Genomic DNA, 25,154 nt, shown 5'->3' with positions numbered 1-25,154 from the left:
GAGTCCGATGCCATTGAGCCCTTGCCTGTACCCAGGTGTGCCACCTGGCATGTACCATGCCATGGACCTTGGCATGCCCTCGCACGCACCTTGCTGTGTTTTCCCTGTTATCACATCTTGCACCTGATGTAACCTTGAGTTTGCTTTAATGAAGATAACTTTGAATTCACGTCCTGTCTTGTTTCCTGCACGTCCTTTGTCGTCAGACACTCGTTCTTAGTGTCTACCTGAGCCGGCCGTCTGGTTCCAGCAGTCGTGGTGGTTCACCCCCTTGGTCTTGCCCCTGACACTCCCTGTATAGGGGTGGTTCCTCACAAGGTCAGCTCGCCCTAGGTGGGTGGATGCCATGACCCAGAGGGTCCACTCTAAAGAAAACGACTCAGCGTAAACTGACTCCATCACAAAGAGCTTGTATAGGGAATGTGACGAGTGTTCAGGGGCACAGCCTTAGGAGAGTGCAGGAGGTGTACACGTCCCCGTTCCCTATTGTAGGGCGTACCGTTGTAACTGTGTCCCCTTGTTTGTCTTGTTGTTTCAGTCACCGACCAGCTGGTCACGTCACACAGGACAGGTCACTACATGACCAGAGCGGAGAAGTTGCTGAATTTCTTTTGGGGAGCGAGGAGCCATTTCTCCTTTCCAGAGTCTTTGTGCTACCAGTTGTAAGCCCCCTATATTTCCATTAACAGATGATGTACCTGAGTGGGGACTTGCCTTTCTTGTGGATTGAGTTGAAGCTTTTTTTGGGAACATTTTACATAAAGTTTACACTGAGCACTAACTTTGGGGTTTCCATCTAAATCTCCGAGTGACGTGACAGATGAAATCCCCGAGGGATACATTCACTGCAAAGAGGCAGCAGAGTTACTCTGGACTCCGTCTTGCCTTTGTTCAGCGGTGTCCTTTTCAGAAGTGCACAAAACTGTGAAATCCTAAAAAGATTGACACCGCCAGATCACAGGTCCAGTGGCGTCCACAGTACCTCCATCTGCCTCAATATAGGATATCTTCCCCCAGAGGTTCCGTCTGAATCACGTATTTCAGAGATTTACACGGAAACTCCGGTGCAAGGGCTCCGCAGTTTTAATTGTTTTTATACTATATGTGTTTTGTTCTGTCTCTGTATGTATTTTTTGGTGAATAATAAAAATTAAAATTTTGGATTACACATATATTTGGTATATATATATTTCTTATGCAATTGAGGTGCTCCCTTTCATGGGTTTGACTTTTTCTTGCTCTACTACCGGTGCAAGGGCTCAGCGCAGAGTGCAGGATAAATGTGTGCCAAGCCTTACTGCCCTTACTGCCATCTTTGGGAGGCAGAATGAAAAAATCAACACTAGGTGAAGAATTGTTTTTATTTTTTACGCCACATGTGTGGTATAAGTGATTAGGCGACTTTATTCTTAGGGTTGGAGCGATTACAGTGATACCAGATTTATATGGGGTTTTAATGTTTGGCTGATGTCACACAATAAAACACACTTTTTATTGCGAAAACTAGATTTTGCATCACCATATTTTGAGAGCTATTATTTTTTCATATTTCGGCCAACAGAGTCATGTGAGGGCTTGTTATTGCGGCACGAGCTGACGTTTTTAATGGTACAATTTTCGGGCACATGACATTTTTTGATCGCTTTCTATTCTGATTTTTGGAAGACAGAATGAACAAAAACCAGCAATTATACCATTCCACGTGTTGTAAAATTGGTAAGACAGCTTTATTCTTCGGGTCAGTAAGATTACAGCGATACCTCATTTATATCTTTTTTTTATGTTTTGGCGCTTTTATACAATAAAAACAAATTTCTAGAAAAAAAATATTTTTGCATCGCTTTATTCTGAGAGCTATAACGTTTTTTACTTTTCTGCTAATGGAGCTGTATAGCGGCTTGATTTTTGCAGGACAAGATGACGTTTTCAGCGGTACCATTTTTATTTACATACGTCTTTTTGATCGCATGTTATTCCACTTTTTGTTCGTCGGTATGATGATAAAGTATTGTTTTTTGCCTTTTTAAATTTTTTTTACGGTGTTTACTGAAGGGGTTAACTAGTGGGATAGTTTTATAGAGCGGGTCGTTATGGACTTGGCGATACCAAATAAGTGTACTTTTATTGTTTTTTTTTTTTTACATAAATTTTTTCATTGGAAAAATATTTTTATTTTTTTTCTTTATTTAGGGAGTTAAAAAAAAATATTTTTACTCATGCTTAGGGATGAGCGAGTACTGTAGTATTCGGACTCGCTGTACTCGTTACGAGTACCTCCTAATAGTCGGGTACTCGTAACGAGTCCAATGTAAGTCTATGGGAAATTGGGAAATGCGATTAATGGGCGGGGACTGTGATGGACTGGGCGGGGACTCTGTGAAGACTGTGCCAGGCTATGCGGCACTGTGCTGGCCTGTGCCAGGTTATGTGGGACTGTGCTGACTGGTGCCGGTCTGTGCGGGACTGTGCTGGCCTGTGTAAAGACTGTGCCATGCTGTGCGGGACTGTGCTGGGCTGTGTGGGACTGTGGTGGGCCGTGCTGGCCTGTGGAGGGACTGTGCAGGGCTGTGTGGGGACTGTGCTGGGCTGTGTGCGGCCACACCTCCCCTGCTTTTTTCAGGGTTAGTGTGTGCTTGAAATGTTGTCAACAGCCAATTGCTGAGGGACAGCTCCTATATAAACTTCCCCTTCACTGCTGGGCATGGCCAGAGCTACTCACAAAGCTCCTAAACTTGGCCATATTGTCATGATCCATGCTGGATCAGGACTGACAAAAAGCACAGGTAACCTTTTTTTTTCTTAAGCTGTGCTTAAGCTTGTTTTTTGCCCCCGGTGGCCATTAGGATTATTGCACTTTGGTGTCTTTTGAATTTGCCCCTGGTGGTGGTGAGTGTCATTGCACTCTGGTTTCTTTAGTTAGTGCACATGATTATAATGCAGGTGTGATTGCTCTAGCTCTGCTATAAAAGAGTCACAGGTGTTGCAATCAGTGTTGGTGATAGTGTTCATTTCAACCATCCTTGGTGGAGGAAGGAGCTGGAGCGTTCCTTGCAGCACTGTCTTAGCCCTGGTGTGGAAGGAGTCAGATGGGATTTCCTTGTAGCTCTGACAGAGCTTGGTGGCAGCTATTCAGGAGGAGAGCTGCATTCTGTGGTGGACTCTGTTGCCAGGAGCAAGTGCAACAGAGTAAAGCTAAGTGTTGTTTCCCGGTTTGCGTTTTTCCTTAGTGTGTATTAGTACAGCGGTGGGGCCAGTGCCTGCGCCACCCAGCTCCCTAGCAAGGGATAGGTGTAGGGTGTGCTAGGGTGACAGGTTCCTGATCGGCGCCCGTTGCGGAACCAGCATAGGGAACGTTAGGAGTGTTAGGGACACTGACTTAGGGGAGTGCAGGAGGTCTCCACGTCCCCTTTCCCTAACACAGGGCCCACCGTTGTAACTGTTTCCCCTTTCCCCTTGTCTTGTTGTTGTAGTATCGGCCGGCTGGCCGTGTCACACAGGACAGTATCACGTGCCGCGTCTTGTAGTTTCAGTTACCGGCCTGCGGGTCGCGTCACACAGGACGGGTCATCGTGACACGTGAGTTTTTTGTGTCTGTGTCCCTGGACCTCTCCTGTCTATGTTTTGGTACCAAAGTCCCTACCTTGATTCCTGCTTTATCCTGCTCCTGCGCCCTGCCCTGGAGGCGGTATATCCAGGCCTGAATCCTTGATCCTGTACCTGACCCTGTCTGAACACTGTCTGCTGTGTTATGTTCCTGGAATCCCTCTGTGTTTGGAGCCTTGCACCCAGTGACTGAGTCTCTTGTAAACCGGTGTTCCTGCTGAGCATCTACTACTTTACGCTCTGAGTACCATGCTGTGCTAGCTCCAGGCAGGCCCAGCAATCCTGGCTGCCTGGAGCTTGATGACTGCAGTGGTGCCTGTAGGTCGTGTCAGATGTCCGGAACCGAACCGTGACTCTGATGTCCTGTGGATGTCCTGATGTCCAGCCTGTGTCCTGATGTTCTTATGTACCCTTATGTCCTGCCTGTGTCCCGATGTCCTGCCTATGTGTGCCTCGGTGATCCGTTGGTGCCTTGGGGTCCACTGGGTGGTACCCTTCTGGGAGGTGTGGAATCGGAAGCCTGGCATAGCCCTGTTTTGTCTATGTACTGTGTGACTTTAAGTAAAATTTACGTTCTTTATACCTGAAGTTGTGCGGTGTTATTAAGTCCTACGTGTCTTCTCTTTGTCCACATGCTCGGCTGCCACAGAATCCCGGTCGCCGACCTTCCCTAGTTTGGGTGGGCTCGGGTCTCCCTCTGTAGTATAGAGGGTCCATATTGCGTCCCCGGGGGACGCCCACCCCTCGCCGTCATGGTCGGTCGGCGTGGAGGCGCCTGCTGGGCCGCACCCGAGGCTGCAGTCATGACAACAAAGGCTCTGAAAAAGAAACATGGTTCCCCCAAAAGAAATCCAAAGAAATCTGTGCTCCCAAATCCAAATGCCTCCTCCCTTCTCAGCTCCACATAGTCCTTTAACCACAGTTCTTGTCCACGTTTGTCACTACTGCAGCAAGTAGAGTCCACTTAATTTACATGGTGTGTATCTTCAGAGGCACAAGTTGGCATCACGAGCCTTGTTCACATACTGTATAGTCACAGTGATCAGAAGAAAGACGGCATCAGAGGAACAAACATAGCTGCCATTATACCCTAAGCGGACGTACTCTGTCTCTCTCCATTGCCAGCAGCTTTGGTGTATACTTTGATGCTGTTTTCTTCTGATCACCGTGACCATATGTGAACAAAGCTCGGGATGAGCTGAAACATGATACATAATTGAAAAATCACCATTTCTTTATTAAAGACACAGTTATTCACATCACAATTTTTGGATTTATAAAATAAAATTTATCGCTGTTGCAAACAAATAAGAGTGCTGCATCTTGGTTTTCTTGGATATTTTTTTCCTACAATGTCCTCCTCCTTAACCGAATGCTGACCTTTTTTTACACATATCAAGTATCGGTATATGCAGGAGAAATTGCACAACAAATTGTGTAGTTGGGGAGTGTATTTTCTCATTTTACGTTTGTGAAAATGAAAAAATTGTGGCAAAAGCCACATTTTAAAAACAAAAAAATTATTAAATTTCTTTCTTTCATTAATTCCTGGAAAGAACCTGAAGTGTTAAACTTTTTGAACGCGGTTTTGAATACATGAGGGGGCAAAGATTTTAAAATGGGGTCTTGTTTGTGGGTTTTCTGACATATAGGCCTCTTGAAGTAACTTCAGAAGTGAAGTGGGTCCTAAACATATAAGTTTTGTAAATTTAATTGAAATAATGAAAAATTGCTTTTATCATTTTTTTTCAAGAATGATACTTATATAAAGCAGACATGTAGTAGATGTTATTTATTTACTATTTTGTTTGATACAATTTTCTGTTTTAAGGGTATAAAAATAAAAAGTTTGAAATTGTGAATTTTTCTACATGTGTCAATTTTTTTTTTATATTTTCATAAATAAATGCAAATAATATCAACCAAAATTTACCACTAACATGTACAATGTGTCATGATAAAAAAAATAAATCTCAATCAGCTGGATATGTTGAAGAATTCCAGAGTTATTCTCATATAAAGGGACAAGTTAGATTTAAATAAGTTTGGCCTGGTCACAAAGGAAAGGAGTTAATAAAAATTTTGATTTTTAAAAAAACCCACTGCGAAATATAAAAAAAAAATACATATAAGACAAAAACCTGATTTAAACATTAGGTCATTTTCGGATTATAGCGTCACTTTAAAAGGGTCGGTTCGCTTTCCAGTACTTTTGAGATCAGGAATTCGGCAGTCTGCAATATTTTTCTTGCTGTCGAAAATACCCTAAACCCAACAAATACTGATAGAACAGTGAGAGAAGCAGATGAGAATCTAGTCAGACTGTGGCATGACTTGTGGTCACATTCCAACTGCTAGAACTGACTAGCAGAATCTAAGGCTGAGGTCACAATAAAAAAAATTGATACGATTTTCATCCAGAAAAGTGGGACGATTTTTTTCTTGCTTCTTATCCGTGTGCAATCTGTTTTTTTCTCAGCTGTTATCATTTCCAGTTTCCTATATAACAGAATTGCAATATATCTGTAAAAATCGGATGCCGTATTGATGAATGGCATCCAATTTTTTTCTCGCACCCATCCGATTTTGGAGTGAAATTGCAGCATGCTGTGATTTTTGTTCTCACGTCGAGTACATGAGAGAGAAATACGCTGATTAGCACAGCCTCATTGAATAACATTGGTCCGAGTGCAATCCCACTCGTCCGAATTATAAAGTCGTGTGAGCGAATCCTAATATTGAGTATGCTACACACTGTTATTAATTTGCAAGTTGTACTGCCTGCCATAAGTAAGCCCAGGGGAAAAAATCCACTTACGCAAATTCACATATTGATACTACGGTATTCTTATTCATTCATGTTAAGGATAAAGTGCCAGCTGAAAGTTTGAAAAGTTAGTCCTTTTGAGGAAATTAGGAGGTAGTGACTTGTAAACTATTGGCATTTGGTTGTGGGGGTATGATGTCACAGGCTGAATAAAAAAAAATCTCTGTGGATTTCCAATGAAAATTACCCTGGCATACAGATTGTAAATGCTTTGGTTTAGATACAAATTTTCCCTATTCAGTTCTATAGGGAAGTCAAAATCCACAACAAATCCCATTTTTGCAAACTTCTGAAAACCTACTATACTTATTTTTGGTGCTTCCATGGCTTCTTTGACCAGATCTTTTCCTTTCTCTGTACATCTCGTCTCCTAATCCTATTTTATCCAATAAAAGGAAGCAGCAGGCACATGGGATGGGAAGTTATGGAAAGAGGATGTGTTAGAAGGGAGCAGGCATAAATATCAGGCTAAAGAGGTTGTCCACTACTTTTTCATTGTCACCAATGTCTGATCAGTTAGGGTCTGACACCCAGCACCCACCCGATTATTTGTTCACTGTGTCATCGGCAGTGGCCACAACTGCTTGATTGCGAAGCTGCTCAGTCTTCTTGTAATGGCTGTAGCAGGGTACCTATTCAAATCAATAGGAGGTAGACGTGTCGCACCCCGCCTAGGCCACTACCAGAAGGCGAGGCAGCTCTGCAATTGAGCAGCTCTGGCACCGATAACAACTGATCGGCAGGGGTGCTGGGTGTCGAATCCTGACCGATCAGACATTCATGATTTATCGTAAAGATGGGTCATCAATGAAAAAGTAGTCGACAACCTCTAAGTCCTCTTTTATGCATGAGCAGGACTCCAGCAACCAATTGTCTGCACCAATATCTGCTACATTTGGTGCAGCTTTGCAGTGGATGATCTCTCAAAGGTGGTTTCTGGTGGAGATATCTAGAGTTTTCTGTACTGTAAAATGTGGAATATAGGAGCTTGCAGATAATTAAGATCCTCAATAAATGAAGGCCAAAGGATTGTATATGGTAATATATGCAAAAATACAATTCTAAAGAATGATTTCTAGAAAAACTTCAGAGGCACATCTATAGGCCCAATCTTACCAAATCTCTACAGGGCCCTTATATCCAGACTTGGAAGTCACATGTCTCATATCAACTGTTGATAATGTCCTGCAGTTAACACTTTCAGCAAAGAAATTAAAATACAATAGACTATTATTGACTCATGAAATGGACTGTTATGGAATCTTCTGAAAAGTTGAGTCTTCAAACAGCTGCCCAGACACAGATTTCTTTCCATTTATCCAAGTAATGAAATAACCAAGCATAGGAGATGGGGAGTATGAACATATAGCTATGGTATTTGAATGGTTGATTAAGTAACAAAGACTAAATAAAGCCACAGGAAGGAAGTAATGAAACAGCTGGGAACGTTGAACAGGATGAAAAGGAGTAAAGGTCTTGTGATCATGAATGAATGTTTACACAAAGCACAGTGGAGGAGCTGAAAAGGTCATTAGCGACAAGCCTATATGCAAAAGAACAGCGCAAATGGCCTTTTGTGATGTCACTCTCCTGGATTTGTGGATAAAACTGAACTTCAGAGATTTGCTGGGCAAGGAGACCTCGTCTGAGAAGTAGCAAGATCCAACCACAAAAGAAAAACATGTGGGTAGATTGAAGGCTTTTCTACCTCTTTTGGACTGATGTACCTTATAGTACTGAACTTCCAGCCACACTGGTATGAAGACCTGCAGACGGCACACTTATTCAAAGCTAGAAACTGGAGGTCGAAATTATTTTGAGAGGACTATGCAAAGTCACTTTTCCTTGTGGATGGATTGTCATTATTTGTGACAAATTTCTTAAAGTGTCACGCGATGTTTGATAAATTTGGAGCATCTTAAGCACTTTTAACACTCTCTCCTTTTGTTGTTTTTTTTTTTTAAAAAGTTGCAGTTCCTATATTTAGCTAAAACCTCATGTGCATAGCTAACCAGGGCCATCTTTGAAAAGTGGCTAGACCAGCGTAAAACTTCAAAAGCTGCACAAAAATGCATGAGGAAAGATACTGGAAAGTTGGCACAAAAGCCTTGATACATGCATCCCGTCTGTAATGTATTCTGGAGCTGCATTCACAATTATTTAGGCTTCATAGTTGTAATCTTCCAGCATTCTTTGATGTCTGCACAGATCCTGCTTAAGGCTATGTTCACATGTTGTGTTTTTTCAGTGTTTTTTTATGCAAATGTTCAGCTGCATTTTACAGTACCAACAAAGTCTATGAGATTTCAGAAATCTCATGCAGACACGTTTTTTTTTTTTTGTCCTCAGTATATTTTGAAATACCTTGGTTTTTAAAATGCAGCAAGCATGTCACTTTCAGCATTTTTTCAGCATATTTCACCCATTGAAAGCAATGGGTGGTGCAAAAAATGCTGAAAAAAATGCCAAAAAAATGCAGGTACCAGTTTTTGATGCCAAAGCCTAATTAAATAAAATCAGATTTTTTTTATGCACTAAAAGTTTATCAGCATGTACAAGAGACAAATGTACCTTGATGCAAAACAAAAACGCAGTAAAAAACGCAACAAAAACGCAGCAAGAAACGCAACAAAAACTAAGCAAAACCTGTTTTTATGAAGCAAGTTTCTTACTACCAAGAGAGGTTTTGCCTGCGGGGAAAAGCACATCTAAAACGCAACGTGTGAACATAGATGAATACAACACACCTACAAATTATACAGAAATCAAAAATTCCAGAAGAAAATATACATATCAGTGGAATATACTGTATATCTATTAATTGCCAGGTGTGTTGGATAAGAGGAGTAAAAAACCACTCAAATTGAAATCACGAAAGGAATATCCCACTAATAAAGGACTAAAGAAAATCTCGGACTAAAATAGCTTCTGATTAAAAATTGCCTTTATTTATAATAAATATTAGTGGGATATTCCTTTCTTAGCCTGTGAACATAGCCTGTCATTTATACAGCAGGAAAAAAATCTCTCCATACTGTAAGGAATACTATCCAATTGTGTTACTGGACCTCCACTACCTGTAATGCTTTTGATTGATTACAAACCTTTGACCTGGGCCAGCTCAATGTCTGTCCGCTATCTCATCCTTCTTCTCTGCTAGATGTCTAAAACTTAATATGGACCAAACAGAATTCATCATTTTTCCCCCATCTCACTCGACCCCCCAACGGACCTATCCATTAAATTAAATGACTGCTCACTCTCCCCAGTCCAACAAGCTCGCTGCCTTGGGGTAATCCTTGACACCACATATCCAAGCCCTTTCCACTTCATGCTGACTTACACTCAAAAATATTTCACGGATCCGCACATTCCTCAACCAAAAATCTGCAAAAACCCTAGTCCATGTACCCATCATCTGCCGCCTTGACTACTGCAACCTCCTGTTTTATGGCATGCCTTCTAACACTCTCACACTCCTCCAATCTATTCCAAATTCTGCTGCCCGAATAATTCACTTATCCCCCCAGCTATTCCTCGACCTCTCCCCTCTGTCAATCCCTGCACTGGCTCCCCATTACCCAGAGACTCCAGTTCAAAACCTTAACCATGGCATACAAAGCCATCCACAACCTGTCTCCTCCACACATTTGTGACCAAAGGCCCCGTCACACTAATCGATGCACCAGCGATCCCGACAATGATACGACCTTGTCAGGATCGCTGGTGCCTCGCTACATGATCGCTGGTGAGCTGCCAAACAGGCAGACTCACCAGCGATCAGGACCAGCGAGGACGCTGGTATCCAAGGTAAATATCGGGTAACTAAGCGAGCACGTTGCTTTGTTACCCGCTGTGTACCTTAGATACCTGCGTGCTGGCACTGGGAGATGGTATCTAAGGTACACAGTGGGTAACTAAGCGCCCGCATCACTTAGTTACCCGCTGTGTACCTTGGTTACCAGCTCCCTGCACGAGCACGCAGGTATCTAAGATACACAGCGGGTAACTAAGTGACGGCGCGCGCTTAGTTACCCGATATTTACCTTAGATACCAGCTCCCAGCGTCTGCTTACAGCGCTGGGAGCTCGCTGATCGTTGCTCTCCCGCTGCCACGCGATGCATGCTGGCCAGCGGGAGACTAATGATCAAAAAACGGCCCAGGACATTCCTGCATGATCAGCGATATCCGGCAGGGGGGCTGGTCGCTGATGCATGTCACACACAGCGAGATCGCTGGTAGATCGCTGATGTATCACAAAATCTAGTCTCTTGGTACTTACCTGCACACAACCTCTGAGCCTCACAAGATCTCCTTCTCTACTCCCCTCTTATCTCAGAGTCTTAAAAATGTGCTAAATTTATCAAAGTGGTTCATGGTTTGATACATTTGGTTCATCTTTAGACTGTCTAGCCTAAGTTTACACCACCTATTAGTTGGCTAACTTTGCACAAATAATTTGCACCAAATATGGACAAGCTGAATTCCTTTCTGATACACAGTACCCTTTTTTCGAGCAAGTTGGGAAAATGTATCTAAAAGACATTTAATGTGATGCAGAGAATGTAAGTTTGGTTTTTGGAGCAAAAGGAGTCAGAATGTTTGGTCATTTAGCTTAATAAATTATTCCTTTAAAATGACTTTACAAAATATTCATTGCACAGATAGTGACATTGAGGGAACCTTTAAAGGTACTGTCACACTTAGCGATGTACCAGCGATCCCGACCAGCGATATGACGCTGTCAGGATCGCTGGTACATCGCTAAGTGGTTGCTAGTGAGCTGCCACACAGGCAGATCTCACCAGCGACATCGCTGGGGACGGGGATCGCTACTTACCTGTCACACCAGGCGATCCTGCGTCCTCCCGCCCGGCTCCACGCGTCGCTCGTCGTCACAGCAGGAAGCGCCACAGGAAGCTGACGACGAGAAACAGTCCTGAACGTTCTCGCGCGATCAGCGATAACCAGCGGGGGAGCCGGTCGGAGGTAAGTATCAGACACAGAGATATCGCTAGCAATATCGCTATAACGTCACTAGTTATAGCGATATTGCTAGCGATATCTCTTAAGCCCCCATTACACACTGCGATATCGCTAGCAATATCGCTGTAAAGTCACCGATTTTGTGACGTTGCAGCGATATTACTAGCGATATCGCTGCATGTGATACTTACCTCCGACCGGCTCCCCCGCTGATTATCGCTGATCGCGCGAGAAGCTGCTGGACCATTTCTCGTCGGCCACTTCCTGCGGCGCTTCCTGCTGTGACGACGACCGACGCGTGGAGGCCGAGCGGGAGGACGCAGGATCGCCGCGTCTGACAGGTAAGTAGCGATCCCCGTCCCCAGCGATGTCGCTGGTGAGATCTGCCTGTGTGGCAGCTCACTATCGACCACCCAGCGATTCAACAGCGATCCTGACCGCGTCATATCGCTGGTCGGGATCGCTGGTGAGTCGCTAGGTGTAACGGTACCCTTAGTGTGACATGCCCTTTAGAGTAGAGCAGAGCCTTCCCTCCAGATGTCCTTCATTGATAGGATGGCTTGAATGTCTCTGCTGTCTGAAGTCTTTGCAGAGTGACTACACTGCACTGTGCTCAATTTTTACTGCATGCACATGATGTATGGAACAGATGGAAGAATCTGCAAAGTGTTTTAGCCTGGGAGAATAGGAGGTGAGAAAGTCATAAAGGGCAGAGAGACAGAAGAGACGGATTAAACAACGTCTTCTAACAATACAAGATAGGATCGCATAGGAAATATGAAGCCCCCAGGCAAAGGAACAAATATGCAGCTGTTAATCATTTCATTACTCTTGTCACGCAACTTGTGAGTGATTTCTTCGCTGTCTGTAATTCAGTGGTATGGTTTGCTCAAGTCAATCAGCCAGGGTGCATACCACGAGCACACAAAAATACAATGAACTGTAACATGAAATGTACCTGCATTTTACAGTAGAAAAACAGGATTCAGGCTTGCATCAGGTTCAGAGGCAGGCAAGACAAGCACGTAAAGGGTAACCATACTTTTATGTAACTATGCAGAATATGTTGTCCTGTGTGTATACACAAGAAATAACACTATTTCTGTCCATTATAAGACTTTTATGCTGCACTTTCATCAGTTTTCCACTATGCAGTCATTATCACTTAATTTGCAATCCACTCTGAGCTTTTGGGAGCAGACAGCCTGCTGTGATCTCTGCCTTACTCGGAGAGATGGATTTCTGCCCTTTATTCCTTTTTAGCAAACAAACAGCAGCAGCATGGAGAAAATTACACAGCAGTAGTGATCAGTGTAGATATGAATCCAGCTCTGGTGTGAGGTAAAAGACTTGTTAGAAATCTCAGCATGATTTTTATTTGGCTCTCTCTGCCCTTTTCCTCATTTTACTCTTCTGTCCTTGCCTTCCCTCAGCACTCTTGATAGCATAAAAGGTTGTAGTCCATCTTGCCCGAGCCGATGGTTGAGATGGCTTTTTTCAGAGTTATTAAGGAGTTCAAGAGATGGGGGTGGGTGTGACTTATAAGTGTGGAAGGAACATGTGTAATATATTATTAATCATTTTCTCAAATTTACTTGTACTATTGACTTATGCAAAGTTTCTTGAAAGTACAATTCTCATTTAAAGATATTGATGGACTATTTTATGAGAGATATAAACTTGAAGTTTCAAGGCTCCAGTTCAAAGTCTGTGATCACTTCCTACAATAAAGAGACACTTTTTGGTCCCCCTATTGCACAGGTCCCAGTACACCTTTAATTAGCTTGTAGAGGTGGCATAATAACCAAGTTCCAATATATGAATAGAAAGAATCAAGGTGTATATAAGTATCTATTTTTGGTTTTAACAAGGTCTTTAGTATAAGACTATGTTCACATGAGATAGATTCACCTTAGGCATTATTTATCATCATCATAGTAATTATAAAGAATTTGTGCCCGAAAGTTGAGACTACATTTGTGCCGCAGATGTGAAAGTTGATATATACAGTTGGGCAAATAAGTATTTGATCCCTTGCTGATTTTGCCCACTAACAAAGACATAAACAGTCTATAATTTTAAGGGTAGGTTATTTTTAACATTGAGAGTTAGAATATCAAAAATAAAATCCAGAAAATCATTGTATAAATTATATAAATTTGCATTTTGCAGTGAGAAATAAGTATTTGATCCCTCTGGCAAACAAGACTTAATACTTGGTGGCAAAACCCTTGTTAGCAAGAGCAGCAGTCAGACATTTTTTGTAGTTGATGACACGTCAGGAGGAATTTTGGTGCACTCTTCTTTACAGATCATCTCTAAATCATTTAGATTTTGAGGCTGTTGCTTTGCAACTCGGTGCTTCATCTCTCTCCATTAGTTTTCTATGGTATTAAGGTCTGGAGACTGGCTAGGCCACTCAATGACCTTAATGTGCTTCTTTTTGAGACACTTCTTTGTTGCCTTGGATATATGTTTTGGGTCATTGTCTTGCTGGAAGATCCGCCCACAACCCATTTTTAATGACCTGGCAGAGGGAAGAGGTTGTCACTCAGAATTTTACGGTATATGGCTCCATCCATTCTCCCATTGATGCAGTGAAGTAGTTTTGTGCCCTTAGCAGAGAAACACCCCCAAAACATAATGTTTCCACCTCCATGATTGACAGTGGGAACAGTGTTCTTTGGGTCATAGGCAGCATTTTTCTTCCTCCAAACATGGCGAGTTGAGTTAATGCCAAAGAGATCAATCTTTGTCTCATATGACTACAGCACCATCTCCCAATCACTCACAGAATCATCCAGGTGTTCATTGGCAAACTTCAGACAGGCCTGCACATGTGCCTTCTTGAACAGGGAGACTTTCCGGGCACTGCAGGATTTTAAATCTTTACGGTGTAATTTGTTACCAATGGTTTTCTTGCTGACTGTGGTCCCAGCTGCCTTGGGATCATTAACAAGTTTCCCCCGTGTAGTTTTAGGCTGAGCTCTCACCTTCCTCATGATCAAGGACACCCCACAAGATGACATTTTGCATGGTGCCCCAGATTGATGTCGATTGACAGTCAATTTGTATTTCTTCCATTTTCTTACTATTGCACCAACAGTTGTCTCCTCAACCAGCGCCTTTCAAATGGTTTTGTGTAGGTGTATGATCTTGTCCCTGACATCCTTAGAAAGCTCTTTGGTCTTGCCCATGTTGTAGAGGTTAGAGTCTGACTGACTGAGTCTATGGACAGGAGTCTTTTATAAAGGAGACTATGTAAGACAGACGTCTTTAATGTAGGTAACAAGTTGATTTGGAGCATCTAACTGGTCTCTAGGAGTCAGAACTCTTAATGGTTGGTAGGGGATCAAATACTTAATTATCACTGCAAAATGCAAATAAATTTATATAATTTACACTGAGATTTTCTGGATTTTATTTTTGATATTCTATCTCTCTATGTTAAAATTAACCTACCCTTAAAATTATAAACTGCTCATGTCTTTGTCAGTGGGCAAAGTTACAAAATCAGCAAGGGATCAAATACTTATTTCCCCAACTGTACAGAGATTAAAAAACTGTAATTAAATGGCACTAATCCAGTGTCTTTACCACGCAGAATCTACATCATTAATGAACATGTGAGTTAAAAACCTCTCAGGTACAAGCATTGCAGAATATCAGAAGATTCAGTATATACTTGCGTCTAAGCCAAGATTTTCAGCCCATTTTTTTGGACTGAAAGTCCCCTTCTCGGCTTATATGCGAGTCATATACCGGGGGTCGGCGGGGGAGGGAGAGCGGGGGTGTCAGATCATACTTATCCCCCAGCGCATCTCTGCAGCCCCCCAGCTTCTCCCACGGTCTCTCCAACTTCCATCAATGGTCACGTGGTACCGCTTATTAAAGTCCTGAATATGTGCATATTCATGCCTTTAATAAGCGGTACCACGTGACCGCTGAAGGAAGGAAGGGAGACCGTGGGAGAAGCGGGGGGCTGCAGAGACTGCACCAGGAGGGGGTGAGTATATGCAGTATTCACCTATCCCCGGTCCAACGCTGCTCGCCGCTGTCTGCCGCATACTCTGTCAGTGACGTTCAGCCAGCAGAGGGCGCGGTGATGTAGTTAGTGCACGCCGCGCCCTCTGCTGCCTGAACAGTCACTGACAGAGGACGCGGCAGACAGCGTTGCAATGGGGACAGGTGAATATCTCAGGTGCCGGGGTCCTGAGCCAGCGGTGACACCGGTTCTCCTGGTCCCCAGCGACGAGAGGTGAGTATGTCATTTTTTTTATTTTCAGCAGCACTGGCAACATATGGGGCATAATCTATGGAGCATCTTATTGGGCAGCATTTGGGGCATATTTTATGGAGCATTTTATGGGGGCATAATCTATGGAGCATCTTATGGGGGCATATTCTATGGAGCATTTTATGGGGGTATAATCTATGGAGCATCTTATGGGGCATATTTTATGGAGCATCTTATGGGGCCATAACCTTTATGGAGCAGCATATGGGTCATATTCTATGGAGCATCTTATGGGGCCATTATTAACCTTTGAGCAGCATTATATGGGGTGTATTTTGTATGGAGCATCTTATGGGGCCATCATGAACTGTATGGAGCATTATATGGGGCTCCTGATTCAATATGGATATTCAAAAACATTTAACCTACTGATGTCTCAATTAATTTTACTTTTATTGATACCTGTTTTTATTTGTGAAATTTACCAGTAGCTGCTGCATTTTCCACCCAAGGCTTATATACGAGTCAATAAGTTTTCCCAGTTTTTGTGCAAAATTAGGGGGTCGGCTTATACACGAGTATATACGGTATAATCATAGAATCGTAGTGTTGGAAGGGACCTCCTGGGCCATCTGGTCAACCCCCTGCTCAAAGCAGCATTCGCTAAATCATCCCAGTCAGATGTCTGTCCAGCCTCTGTTTGAAGACTTCCATTGAAGGAGAACTCACCACTTCTCGTGGCAGCCTATTCCACTCATTGATCACTCTGTCAAAAAGTTTTTTCTAATATCTAATCTGTCTCCTCCCATTCAGTTTCATCCCATTGCTTCTAGTCTTTCCTTGTGCAAATGAGAATAAAGATGATCCTTCTACAATGTGACAGCCCTTTAGATATTTGTAGACAGCTATTAAGTCTCCTCTCAGTCTTCTCTTTTGCAAACTAAACATTCCCAAATCCTGCAACCTTTCCTCATAAGATAGGGTTTGCAGATCGGTCACCATTCTGGTCGCTCTTTTCTGAACTTGCTCCAGTTTGTTTATGTCTTTTTTAAAATGTGGTGCACAAAACTGGACACAATATTCCAAATGAGGTCTGACCAAAGAGGAGTAGAGGGCAATATTGACTTCACGTGATCTAGACTGTATGCTTCTGTTAATACATCCTAGAATTGCATTTGCCTTTTTTGCTGCTGCATCACACTGTTGACTCATATTCAGTCTGTGATCTATTAGTATACCAAAGTCTTTTTCACATGTGCTGTTGCTTAGCCCTATTCCTCACATTCTGTATATGCTTTTTTCATTTTTATTGCCCAGATGTAGTACTTTGCATTTTTCCCTGTTAAAAACCATTCTGCTAGTTGCTGCCCTCTGCTCCAGTTTATTTATATCTTTTTGAATCCTCTCTCTCTTCTCTAGTATTAGCTATCCCTCCTAGCTTTGTGTCATCAGCAAATTTAATCAGTTTACCCTCAATTCCTTCATCTAAATCGTTGATAAAGATGTTGAACAATACAGGGCCCAGGACAGAGCCCTGTGGTACCCCACTTGAGACTTTCTTCCAACTGGATGTGCAGCCATTTACGACCACTCTTTGGGTCCGATCACTAAGCCAGTTATGAATCCACCTAACAGTTGCCTTGTCCATTCCATACTTAGTCATTTTTTCAATAAGGATTGTATGAGAGACTTTGTCAAATGCTTTGCTGAAGTCAAGATATACTATATCTACAGCATTTCCTTGATCCACCCAATCAGAATCTAACTGCAGAATCCACAGCAAAACCCTGAGAGAATACAGAATGAGTGCAATGGTATAACAAGAGAGCAATTGCTGTGTCTAGAGACATAAGGTTTCACCATAAGCACAGCAAGGCTTCTTTACAGTTAGAGCAGTGAGACTATATAAAACACTGCTGGTGGATGTTGTGATGATGATTAGAACATATGCTTATGTATACTTGCAATATGTAGCTTCACAACACAAAGGTAAGTCTGTTCCATAATTGGTAATAATACAGCAAGGCACTTTCTTTGAATTACAAGTAGATTATCCTAAATAAATAATTTTACCATTGTCAAACCCTCTTCTAAAAAAACAAGTATAGAACACAGCTACCCAGTTATTGCATATGCGACTACAGGCATGGATTATCTTTGTTGCTGTAACAAAACATATTCAACACAACATAAGATAGCAGTCATTTCCTAAGTCCACACGGAAAAAGGGGTAGAATGATCCATCTGCGATCAGATACAAAGCCTGTTCGGAATTTTCCTAAACAAAGACGTGAGTTGGAATGTGCGCAGAGCAGTGGATGGGTCTCCCACACAAACAAAACATTCATAAGTAAAACATGGAAGGCTGGACATTCAGCACAATGCACAAACACCGCACTCATAGAGCCTTCAATCAGATGCGAGAACTGCTGATTTTGTCAGCTGCCGAGATTAATGGATTTGGAACATGCACAACAGAAACAATGCTTTCACTGACTATGAATGGCTACTATCCAATACATATACACTTCTGCAAAGTGCAAACAGAGAGCGATCTGACAAAAAGACACCATGTTTGTGCAAATCAACACAGATTTGGGACCAATTGTATTATTATGTAGTACTCTGGAATGTAATACGGCTTCCCACCACATCCAAATAGCTGGCATGCCGACAGAGTATGAGTCAAGGCAGCACACAGTGTTCTGGAGGATGGTGGTGTTATTGCTCGGTTTGCCTTTAGCGAATTGTAGTAAAGGGATAAGCTGTCTGCCAATTTACGTAAGGTTTGAGATCCAAACCTGTCTGAACAAATTTACATACAAACACCTGTAGCATAAAAAACACGCTAATAAGTGGCATTGTTACACTCAACTGACTGATGTAAACCAAGCACGATTTTGATTCTTTGTGCCAAGTAGCAATATCTGTTCTAAGTTCTAGTTAAGGGCCACCGATACACATCTAATAACGGTTGGTGAAATTATCTATCCCGACTTCCCCATGCGCAGGATTGATCAGCTTGGGTACGGCTCTTGTGTTCTCTACAAGAGAGTCACTGCTAGTCTTCTCCGGCAGAGTGTTATTTCCAGTGAGAACAAAAGGATCGGCCATTGAAAATCTCTCACCTTACATCATCTATCAGGTGAGTGGCAGGAGGAGCCCATACACATTAGACTGGTGGCCAAACTCACTGACATTGGCAGGTTTGGCTGACTTTGAGCTAATGTGTCCGGGTGCCTTAATCAATTTTCATGACTTTATTCCATTTATATTTGGCTGAGTTCACATCTGCTTTGGAGGCTCAGTCTGTAAGAGATAGATACTATAATGTAACCCTGTGGATCCTATTACACTCACTGGTGTCTATTGTGATGGCAAATCCATCATTTCTGGTTTCCTGCTCCTAAAAACATTTAGCGCAGATGTGAGCCTCACTGTACTAAGCAGGGTAATGATGCAAAATCTCATTGACCTTGTCTAACTGTGCAAGAGACTGGCCCAAGTAAGACACACACCTAAAGCCAATCTTCTGGGGCCCTGCAGAACAGCAAGTGTGTCGACACTAGAAGGGTACACCTTTGGGTACCACTAGCATCCAACATCCGACCTTCTCTTAAACCAGAGTTGGGGAAACTCAGGCCCCCGGACCATTTCCAGCCCTTGGTGACCTTTTATCCGGCCCCCAGGCAGATTCTCAGGGACCGCATTCTTGGGCAAGGAGCTGTATTTTGATTGCCACAAGATCATTAATTTCTTCTTGCTCTGTAAGCACACACACGCAGTGTTCACTACTGAACAGTGAAGGGCATGCAATGAAAGTTTACTTCCTGACACGAGTGCCAGAGTCAGGATGTACTTTGTGGGCACAGTTTGTATGGCCCCCAAAGGATGGCATAAATATCCAAATGGCCCTTGGCAGAAAAAAAACAATTCCCCACCCCTGTCTTAAGCCCACAAATATGAGTGAAGTATTGTAATCCAAGCTTAGAAAAAAAGAAGCAAGAAACCAAAGCACCACATTTTTGGTGAAAATTTTATTCCTCACACTACAAAGTACCACCTTAAAATATCTGTAACTCCACCTATTTGTTCTTTTTGTTGCTCAAAGTTAGCCCATGTTCACTCTTTTGAGGAGCTATTGTTAAAAGAAAAGTTAGCTACCAGATATCCTAAGCTGGAAACCAGGTGCCATCTTGTCCTTTCAGGTTACAAGAAATAGGGTGCATTTCACACTGTGTAGTTTAATAACCACTCCATTACTCAATTACTTTTCCTCCATTCTGAATAAGGCTCCGGATGAGAATTATATGAAGTGTTCTTAGGTTAAGTACAAGGCAAGTAAGGAAACCTATTTACAAAGTCCCTCATTAGTTTGAAATAGAAACTCAAAATTATGCTCCACAAGGAACATGGAAATCTTTGTTGATTGTGAGTATAATTACTCCAATCTGTCCGTGCTTACCTCTGCTCCCGAATACTTTTCAGTTTGTAACACAAGACGATCTAGATTGACCTCATTATCAATAGGCATTCTCTGGAAATGGAGCCTAAAGATTTCCCGCCGTGTGCCTGCATCCGGCAACGGCACCAAAATGATTCTGTCAATACGTCCTGGACGCATAAGAGCCTGAAAATGGAGAAAATATGCAATTAATCTTCTTAAATCCAAGGCAGAATTCTTCTTTAGTACATTTTTAGACAATTATATACAACTTTTTGATTGTTGTCCAGGCGCAAATTTTATTTCACAGTAAAAAAAAAAAAACTAGTCAGAATGGTATAAATATAAATGACCATGACAGCACAAGCAAATCTCTGCGGCTGATTCACAATCACTACTATACACTGCTGAGACGTAATGGAGCGAGAGAGGAAGACCTGATGTCACTGCTTGATACATTAATAAAGCCAGGCACATTATTTCACAATTAAGTCCAGCAACTTTGATCCAACCATCAGTATAATAAACAGATTGCAATTTTGCTCTTGATACATGTAGGCCGTGTCATAACACATCGCCTCCTACAATTTAAACCAACTGTGGTTTCTATGTAGTGGGTTAAACTACAGAAATGAAACTACTGCCATAGCTGATCAGTGCCAGGTAACACTAGGTAAAGTGAGATGCGTCACAAATTAGACAAAGATGTACAAAATGTATTAATTTCCAGCTATTTCAAGAATATTTTAAAGCACCACTCCAGCATTTCTTTTTAGTTCAGCACTGGAGGGGTGCTACTAATTTAAGTTCCCTGACCCTAGCGTTATACGGAACAGGCACTGTCTTCAGCTCTTACCAGCACCGCTCTGATCCCTCACCACCATCTTGTGACCGCAAGTTCTGTCTGACCATAATCCAGAGGCAACGATCACAAGCTCTCAATGGAAGTCTAATAGGGCCTCGTTCTTGCTCTCATAGACTTACATTGTGTAGTGACTTCAGGATCACCCAGCAAACACTGGAGCAATTTGGCAGATCATAACCTGCAGAAGACCGTCTAGAGCGGTGCTGATAACCGATGAGGACAAAAAAAGGACTTGAGTAGTGCTTTAATACCATAAATATATCACTTTAAAATTACAATTTTAAGTGGTTCAGTCCCAAATTTTCATTTTTTTATTTTAAATGGTCAGGATGGCCAAATAAGCAATATCAGCCTTGCTGATTCTTCACCTTTGCAATGACGTTTTGCTGGTTTGCCTTGACACAAGTAATTACTCAGTCAATCACTTGCCGCAGTAGTACCCCACTTCAGTCAGTGACTGGCACCAGGCAGTAAATACTAGCGGGGACCAGTAAGTGTTGGGATGGAAGTAGCGATGGATTTGGAAGAATCAGTTGTTTGGGGGGGTTTCATGTCATTGTAAAACTTTTCTAAAAAAAAAATGTATTGACTGGATAAGCTTTTGAATTAATTTTTCCAGGATTAGAAGAACGATGTGCTTTGTCAAATCTGTCCATTGCTTGAGCCTCGTATTGCAGTTCATTCCCACATAAGAGACTGGTGCGGAGAAGCAATATCAGACATAACCATACTCATATATGACACTGCTTTCTGATGCCAGACATGGTATTTAAATAAGCCAGCAATTCTTAGACAATGGGGGAAAAAAATCACACAAAAAAGGTAACCCCTTTCCAACATCAGGCGTAAATTTACACCGATGTTGGACTCTCTCCCTTTGATGTGGAGCCGGAAATCCACCCATCGGTGACCCCCATCACGTGATCGCAGGTCACCAATGGGTTGGCGTCACAACCAGAAATCTCCTGCAGACCTCTATGGTTGTCATAGCAAGTGAGCAATTGTGCTACTGTAGGAAGGGTAACCGACTGGGGGGGTGACCCACTTTTTGCCGCAGGCAAACATGAGACTTGAGACAGAATTTGTATTCAGCAGGTCCGTTTTTATTGGCCGCCCTTCTGACGACCACAGCAATTCACCACAGCAGCTTCACATTTCTCCATACACAGGCCTGGGTACCTTCACTTCTTTTTTACTGTAGTCGTGGCGTCTTTCATGGCTCTTTTCACTGTGGCTGCCCTAGGCCCATCCACCACAGTGCTTCACCAGTCTGAGTCCGCCCTCCGTTTGGTACCCCCAGCCTGTCTTTGTCTGCGGCTACTGTCCTCTGGGCCACCCCCCGTGACCGCCTCAACTGTCAGTTCCCTCTGGAGCCTTTCTACTGTCTCTTTCTCCTCAGCAGAACTTCCTCTCTACTGTGCTCCTCTCGCTGACTGACCCTTCCAGAACCTTCCCTCAGCCTTTTATACTTCCAGTTCTGGTAACTCTGCCCACCATCACCTGACAGTTTTTCTGACCAATGGCAGTTGTTCAGTCCCACTCTTACACTCTCCACTGTCCTTTAATAGTCAAACTACCATACTACACCCTTTCTCTTTATCTCAGCGGTTTAACACGTACACTGCGCTACACCTCCGCCTTCCCACTACAGACAGGTCAGTCCGTCAGTCCACCTTCCCTACACTACATACAGGCGATCTGATCATCGCCTGTATGTAGCAGAGCCGATCGGACAAGTGCAGCTTCTAGTCTCTCATGGAGACTATTGAAGCATGGAAAAAGTAAAAAAATGCTTTTAAAAATATTTCACCCCATTCAAAATAAAACAATAACAAATATACACATATTTGGTATTGCCTCATTCAGAATCGCCCAATCTATCAATATAAAAAAAGAATTAACCCGATCACTAAACGGCATAATGAGAAAAATATTCAAAATGCCCGAATTACGTTTTTTTGGTCGCCGCAACATTGCATTAAAATGCAATAACGGGCGATAAAAAGATTGTATCTGCACCAAAATGGCATCATTAAAAACATCAGCCCGGCACACAAAAAATAAGTCCTCACCCAACCTGAGATCATGAAAATTGGAGAAGCTACGGGTATCGGAAAAAGGTGCAATTTTTTTTTTTTGTTTAGCAAACTTTGGAATTTTTTTTCACCACCTAAATAAAAATGAACCTAGACATGTTTGGTATCTATGAACTCGTAATGACCTGGAGAATCATAATGTCAGGTTAGTTTTAGCATTTAGTGAACATGGTGGAAAAAAAAAATGTGGGATTGCACTTTTTTTAAATTTCGCCGCACTTAGAATTTTTTTCCTGTTTTCTAGTACATGACAGGGTAAAACCAATAGTGCCATTCAAAACTCGTCCTGCAAAAAGCAAGCCCTCACATGGCCATATTGACGGAAAAATAAAAAAGTTATAGCTCTGGGAAGGAGGGGAGCGAAAAATGGGAAAGTAAAACCAAAAATACCTCTGGTCGTTAAGGGGTTAATAATTCTATATTTCCCATGTGTTTGATTGAGTAAAATACCCCTGCAATCAGACTTCAAAAAATGCCAAGTGAGATGGTGAGCTATGATGAACACTAGATATGCATTATATGATCTCTTACAGCCGCTGTCATGGAAGTAAGAATCCGATTCGTGTTGCCCATTGCTCAGGCAGCATGGATCTGCCGTCTGGTGCGCTTTAAAGACGACTTGTCACCTCGTCTGACATGTCCGATTCAGTAAATACCCCGCCATAATTCTGAACCATCTTTTCTCAGATCTCGCTGTTTTGTGCTGTTCCTCTTTTATTCTTCCCAGCAATGTGTATGTATATGTATATATATATATATATATATATATATATATATAAACTGAAAGCTGGGTGTTACTACCTGATATGTGTCTCCACATACAGGGACCAATCAGTTGACACTAGTAGACAGTGTAGGGACACATACATGTGATATAGGAATAGTGACACCTAGATGTCAATTTATTTAAATATATTCAGGGGGATAATGGGTATGGCACAATGCACAGTTATGAGAAAAGATCATCCAGAATTGATATTTTTATGGAGAGTGTCTTGTCTAACATAGATGAGTCAGGAGTGGTGACAGGTATCTTCAGCAAACTCAATACTACCAAAGAAGAGACCATTTCAGGTTGCCCAAAGACCACTCTCTTATGGAGACCCTGGGCCTGCTCCCTTGTTGGAAATCACAAGCTGATGCAATAAACTACAAGCTGGCAGCTCTTCACAAATTCGTCAGATCATGTAGGATATTTACTACTAAGCTACGTAAGCTTAATTCTGAAGTATGCATTGATGCATGACTGTGACGACTCCTGGAGTGGACCCTCTGGGTCGTGACACCAACCCTCCCAGGGCGAGCTGACCTAGTGAAGACCACCCCCTATACAGGGAGTGTCAGGGGCAAGCCCCAGGGGGTGAGGCACCACGACTGCTGGCACCAGGCGGCCGGCTCACAGGAGACACGAGTGGGTGAGAGTGTCTGCAGGAACGTGTAAAGTGTGGACACGGGAACACGTGGTATACAGAGACTTCGTTCGTCCGGGTGTGAGTGAAGCAGGAAGCGTGCAAGGAGCACGTCAGAGCACTGAGTCAGGCAGCAGGTGTGCCAGGAGGTGTAACAGAGTAAGAGACTGAGTACAGGATCAGAGTGTGTGCCCGGAGGCACAACTGAGTATAAGACAGAGCACGGAATCAGAGTGTGTGCCAGGAGGCACGACTGAGTATAAGACAGAGTACAGGGTAAGAGCGTGTGCCAGGAGGCACAATCGAGTATGAGACAGAGTACAGTGTCAGAGCATGTGCCAGGAGCATGCAAGAGCATACGAAGAAAGAGCAAGGGAAGACAAGACGAGAAACAAGGCAGAGCTTATGCAGAGTAAAGAACCAGGAACGGAAGCATAGGCAGAAACACGGAATCAGATCAGAGCAAGAACAGAGCTAGCAGCGGAGCGTAGGCCGAAGCCCTGAGCCGGGCCAAGGGAGAACCTTGGGACTAGACATGGAAAAGAGCACAAGAGGAAAGAGAGAAGGAATGGTGCGTGTGCCAGGGAGCACTACAGAGCACCATAGGAGAGAGAGAGAGGCAGAGCAAGCAAAGGCAGAGACCATAGGGAGGAACAAGGCAGAGCATAGCAAAGGCAAGGCAGAGA

General features: G+C 42.8%; 1 protein-coding gene across 4 annotated transcripts in view; it reads right to left on the bottom strand.

The window, feature by feature from the left end:
* Positions 1 to 25,154, bottom strand: part of AFG2A (AFG2 AAA ATPase homolog A) — a 739,142-nt gene that overhangs the window by 56,617 nt on the left and 657,371 nt on the right. For 2 of the 4 annotated variants that reach the window (XM_073572032.1, XM_073572028.1), the window contains one exon: positions 20,120 to 20,284. In XM_073572032.1, the coding sequence (XP_073428133.1) occupies positions 20,120 to 20,284 (165 nt within the window). Of the gene's footprint in view, positions 1 to 20,119; positions 20,285 to 25,154 lie in introns of those variants that run through there. The other 2 variants (XR_012231537.1, XR_012231536.1) reach the window with 2 other exon arrangements.

The sequence above is a fragment of the Dendrobates tinctorius genome, unplaced genomic scaffold (assembly GCF_039654945.1).
Source record: "Dendrobates tinctorius isolate UK_male_01 unplaced genomic scaffold, ASM3965494v1 ptg000030l, whole genome shotgun sequence".
NCBI lineage: Eukaryota > Metazoa > Chordata > Amphibia > Anura > Dendrobatidae > Dendrobates > Dendrobates tinctorius.
The sequence above is the reverse complement of the archived record's forward strand: the minus strand, read 5'-3'. Positions and strand labels throughout refer to the sequence as shown.